Below are 6,042 nucleotides of genomic sequence, written 5' to 3'. Positions count from 1 at the left end.
TTGGTCCTTCGAGCCGGATACGGAACCGTGTAAAACGAGTTCGAACAAACTCAAGTGAACGTCACTCCGAGTGTAACACATAATAAACAGCGCAACTGTTGTGCTTCTTATAATCTGTGAATACGTGTTAAGATTGACGGAAAACAATCTGTGGTAAAAAACAAATAATTTGTCACGTGACCACGAGCATCAACGACGTTGTGGAAAACGTCAAATACCAGGCCATTGCACGGACGTCCCGTTTGGAAAGCAGCCGTCGCAACAATCCGAAACTCAACATTTTTGGTGGACATCCCGTTTGGAAAGCAGCCTCCAGAATAGCTGATATAGAAACTTTGGTGGACATCCCGTTTGGAAAGCAGCCTCCAGAATAGCTGATATAGAAACCTTGGTGGACATCCCGTTTGGATAGTAACCAGTCAACATCAGTGGAGAAGCAAATTTCTTCTTCATAACGTCAGGAAGCAACAGTCAAGTAAGGTTAGAGAATCTCCTGTTACACCTTGTACTCCATCCTTCCAGTGTTTCATACATTTCCAGTCGATTCGAAATTAAGTATTTTAAAGACAAATTAAAAGGAACAAAATGGCTGCCCCTACACAACTTAGATCGTTAACTAAAACTCGTGCAATTATCAAAGGGAATGTAACGCGGTTAATCGGGTACTTCAGCGAAAGCGCGGAGGTGGACATCGATGACATAGAAACGCGTAAAACAAAACTAGAGGAAAGTTATCAAGCCTTTTTGAAAACTCAGTTAGAAATAGAGATACTGGCCGAAGACTCACAGCTTGAATCAGATCAGGAATTGGAAAGGTCTCGATTTGAGGAGCACTATTTTAAGTGCGCAAAGGTTATAAATCAACGGCTTCGCGCGCTGTCAGTTAATCAGACAACCTCTGAACCAGGTACTCCGTCTTCACATTCGGGTTCTACTAGGAATTCAAATATCACTATCAATCACGGCAACACGTTATTGCCTAAAATCGAAATCCGTCCGTTTGACGGCAATCCCATAGATTGGTACAGCTTCCATGACACGTTTCAGTCATTAGTACATAACGATGTTAATATTCCTGCAGTACAGAAGTTTTATTTGTTAAAAAATTCTCTGCGCGGTAGTGTAGCCACAATAATTGAGCCACTGACTGCATCAGAAGAAAATTACAAGGTAGCTTGGGAGTTACTTAAACAGCGTTGTGATAGGCCACGTCAAATAATTCAGACACACATAAGAGCGATTCTAGAATTGCCAGAAATTACAAGGGAATCTCCGCTCAATATACGAGCATTAAAGGAGGCCGCATTAATGCATGTCAATGCCCTAAAGGCGCTAAAGGAACCCGTGGAAATGTGGAACTCCATCTTAACATATATCATAGTACGTAAACTTGATAAAAATACGCGGCGAGCGTGGGAACGCACCTTAGAAAACACGCAAATGCCGAAATTCACGGAATTAGTCGAATTCTTAAGCAAACAAGAGCGAGGAGATGATTCGGAAATATGTAATAGTACGATAGGAACTCAGAATCAGATTAAATTCGATAAACATGCCAATAAAGTGGGCAAATCATCGAGTCATCGCGCTCAATCATTTATAGGTACTCAATCTCGAAATGAATGCAACTTTTGCAGTGGCACTCACAGTATTTATACATGCGAAAAATTCTTAAAATTAAATCCGCGTGATCGATCAAACGCAGCTAGAAACAAGCGACTATGTGTTAATTGTTTGCGTACCAATCACCCCACTAATAAATGCTATGCCCCTGGCTGTAAACTCTGTCACCGGAAACATAATACGTTATTGCACTTCTCCGAATCCCATGCTCAAATGAGGGTAGAAGAAGGTAGTAAAGGGGACTCGAATTCGTCTATTTCTAACGATCAGGTAAAACAGGGCTATGCAGTAACATATGATTCCGAGGTATTATTGGGGACAGCTCGGGTTAAGATTCTGGACAAACACAATAAAGAACACGAATGCAGGGTTTTATTAGATGGGTGTTCCCAAAGTCATTTCATTTCGCACAATTTAGCACAAAAACTTCAATTATATAAAGAAAAGATCGAGCTGCCGTTTGCAGGGTTAGGTCAACTCACAACACGTGCAGAATATCGAGTAAGGACAATAATAAAATCAAAAAATAATAACTTTCAAGCAGAGGCAGAATTTGTTGCACTTCCGAAAATCACAGGCATGTTACCATCGCGACGCGTCTATCGTAAAGAACTATTGATTCCAAATAACATTAAGTTAGCAGATCCAGAGTTCGATAAGCCAGCGGAAATCGATGCCTTGATCGGGACTACACTGTTTTACAAACTATTAAATAATGGACAAATCAGGCTATCAGCTTCGTCGGACGTTATACTACAAAAAACATTGTTGGGTTGGATAGTTGTAGGAGAAGTTTGTAAACCTCAAATTAGTTCGCGCGGTAAATCATGTCATTTGATAACATCTTTAGAGAATCAGTTAACTCGTTTTTGGGAAATAGAGGAAGTCCCGCATAAAAAACATCGTTCTATTGAAGAAATAAGATGCGAAACTCTCTACGTAGAGACCACAACACGCGATTCACAAGGGAGATATATTGTACGCCTACCATTCAACGATAAAAAGAATAACATCGGTGAATCTTATAGCAGAGCGTTACAACGATTCTATTCACTTGAAAGAAGGCTAGCAAAGGACGTAACCTTAAGACAACAGTATAGTGAGTTCCTAAGGGAATATCGCGAGTTAGGACATATGCGTGACATTACACAATACGAGGTTAAACAAGAAGGATACTATATACCTCATCACTCAGTGGTCAAGGAGGATAGCTTATCCACAAGGGTTCGCGTGGTTTTTGATGCGTCAGCTAAAAGTTCGACAGGTGTCTCATTGAACGATGCATTGATGGTCGGACCTACTATTCAAAGTGAACTAATTTTCATAATAATGCGATTTAGATTACATAATGTAGTAATTACAGCTGATTTGCAAAAAATGTATAGACAAATTGAAGTTGAAAATTCGGACGCAATATATCAAAGGATTTTGTGGAGAGAATGTGAAAATGAACCAATTCGTACATTTGAGTTAAACACAGTCACGCAAGGCACAGCATCAGCGCCATTCCTTGCATCTAGAACTTTACATCAGTTAGCGCATGACGAAGGTAACGAATTTTCTTTAGCCGCATCAAGTCTAAAGGATGACTTTTACGTCGATGATCTGCTCTCGGGGGCAAAAACTATTCAAGACGCATTAGAATTAAAACAACAATTGATTCAGTTACTGAAACGTGGAGGATTTGAACTTCATAAGTGGGCCTCCAACAAATCTGAACTACTTGGTGAAACAAAGATTGAGGATAATTCAAACTCTATTTGTTTAAATGCTCAATCTAGGAAGTTGTTAGGAATTCACTGGGATTCAGCCGAGGATTTTATAACATACTCCATAAACCCATTCGCTAAGGATAGACGCACGACAAAGCGTACGATATTATCGCAAATAGCACAACTGTTTGATCCCTTAGGTTTATTAGGCCCCGTAATTACTCTAGCTAAACTTATTATGCAAGGACTATGGAAAGCTAAGTTGAGTTGGGACGAATCATTACCTCAGGAATTGCATACAAAATGGATAAATTTCAAGGGCGAGTTACATTTGCTAAATCAATTTAAAGTAACGCGACAGGTTATATTAGCTAATGCACATGACATCCAGTTACATGGATTCTGCGACGCAAGTGAGCTAGCTTACGGTGCATGCGTATATTTACGCTCAACTGACAAAGACAACAATTGTTCGGTGCAATTAATTTGTGCAAAGTCTCGCGTAGCGCCAGTAAAAACTATTACTGTCCCTCGACTTGAATTATGTGCGGCACAATTATTGGCCAAATTAATCTACACAGTGTCGGAATCATTAAACATAAAGTATAGTAAAATTAAAATGTGGTCTGACTCCACTATCGTGTTACACTGGATTAACGCGTCTCCTCATTGTTTAAAAACATTTGTTGCGAACAGAGTAGCGGACATACAATCACGAACGAATGTAAACAATTGGTTGCACATTTCTACCGGAGAAAATCCTGCCGACTATATTTCTCGTGGTCAAATTCCTTCCGAATTCTTACAAAATAAACACTGGTTATATGGGCCCCGGTGGTTAGTTCAAGATGAGACGGATTGGAAAGTTAAGCAATTAACTGAAATGGCAATTCCCGAGCAAAGGATTAAAACAGCATTACTAATTACCGAAAGGAGTGTCGCTGTTCCAGGCATCTCAGTAAACCCAAAAATAAGAAACGACACGTTTGAACGATTTTCTTCAATTGATAGATTAATTCGTTTCGTAGCATTCTGTCATCGCGTAGTCTCTAACAGAAAGGGAAAAATCAAAGTAGCAGGCAAATACACCGTCGAAGAATTAAGAAATGCACGGCTGCAAATCATCCGAGTCATTCAACAAAGTCATTTTTCGCGAGAGATACAAAATTTAAAAGAAAGCATTCCGTTGAATTCAAAGGGTAAACTCATATGTTTAAATCCGTTTCTTGATTCTGACGGTGTGATACGAGTAGGGGGGAGGTTAACAAACGCACAAATAGCATACTCCCGGAAATATCCTATATTATTACCACATAACGACCATGTAACCAAATTGTTGATTCACAATGAGCATATTAAGCATTGGCATGCAGGCGTGCAAGCTACTTTAAACGCGGTAAGGTACAACTACTGGCCAATTGATGGAAAAAACATAACACGACATGTCATATATAAATGCGTGCGCTGTAGTAAATTGAATCCCAAACTACCGAATTATACAATGGGTGATTTACCCAAGAATCGAGTGATACAATCTCGCCCCTTTGATAATGTCGGTCTTGATTATTGTGGTCCTTTCCTTTTGAAGGAAAAGAAATTTAGAAACAAAATAAAGATAAAATCCTATGTCGTTCATTTAGAACTCGTTACCGACTTAACCACTGAAACGTGTCTAGAAGCTATAAAACGATTTTGTGCACGAAGAGGAAAACCAACAAAAATATATTCAGACAATGCAACTAATTTTATTGGGGCTAAAAATGAAATTTTAAAGGTTAGAGCATTCTTCAGTTCAAACGAGAACAATACCAAGCTATCTAATTACTTTCAAACCGAAGGAATTAACTGGCAATTTATCCCGCCGCGATCCCCGCATTTCGGAGGGTTGTGGGAGGCAGCTGTAAGATCCTTTAAACATCACCTATACCGCACAGTAGGGGAGGCAATGTTCACATACGAACAATTTAATACTTGCATCGTAGAAATAGAATCCATCCTAAACTCTCGCCCTTTGACCCCCCTATCCTCTGACCCTAATGACCTTATTGCCCTCACTCCTGCACACTTCCTTATAGGAGATTCATTATCAAGCTTTCCTGAGCTTGATCTTCAGGATGTACCAATCAGTAGACTGTCAAAATGGAAACGGGTACAGCAAGTGAAACAACACTTTTGGAAAAGGTGGCACAAAGAATACTTAAACGAGCTGCGTACCAGAAGCAAGTGGCATCAAGGAGATGGAACACGGATTAAAATCGGTCAACTGGTAACGATAAAGGAGGACAACCTTCCTCCCATGAAATGGAGCATGGGTCGCATTGTAGCAGTTCATCCAGGAGCAGACAACATAGTGCGTGTAGCAACAGTGAAAACACAAACTGGAATATATAAACGTTGTGTGAAAAAACTTGCCCCATTACCTATCGATCGACCGATAGACACTTGATCTGTTTTGTATTACACTTTATGTAACTATTTCTAGAATAAGTTGTACAGTACTCAACACACATGATCATATTGTGAACATTTAAGACTAGACATTTGAAATAAGCTCTCTCGTAAAGAGACAATCTTAGTTGTTCTAACAATTTACTAGTAATCATTCAGCAGCGGAATTTTATTTAAGATAGATTAGGATGTTAGATAGCTATTTGAACAATTACCGCCTAGCATTTAGATAATCACGCATGTAAATCCTTTATACTAT

The 6,042-nt window shown here is 39.5% G+C and overlaps 1 protein-coding gene across 1 annotated transcript; it reads left to right on the top strand.

Annotated features, from left to right (window-relative positions):
* Window positions 1-585: 585 nt before the first annotated feature.
* LOC108578231 lies at window positions 586-5,685 on the top strand (the record flags this gene model as incomplete). Its single annotated transcript, XM_017941516.1, has 2 exons — window positions 586-3,748; window positions 5,411-5,685. Coding segments are annotated over exons 1-2 (3,438 nt in total), but the record flags the coding sequence as incomplete, so codon positions are not given.
* Window positions 5,686-6,042: the final 357 nt, after the last annotated feature.

This window comes from Habropoda laboriosa, unplaced genomic scaffold (assembly GCF_001263275.1).
Source record: "Habropoda laboriosa isolate 0110345459 unplaced genomic scaffold, ASM126327v1 scaffold3282, whole genome shotgun sequence".
Classification (NCBI taxonomy): domain Eukaryota; kingdom Metazoa; phylum Arthropoda; class Insecta; order Hymenoptera; family Apidae; genus Habropoda; species Habropoda laboriosa.
The sequence above is the reverse complement of the archived record's forward strand: the minus strand, read 5'-3'. Positions and strand labels throughout refer to the sequence as shown.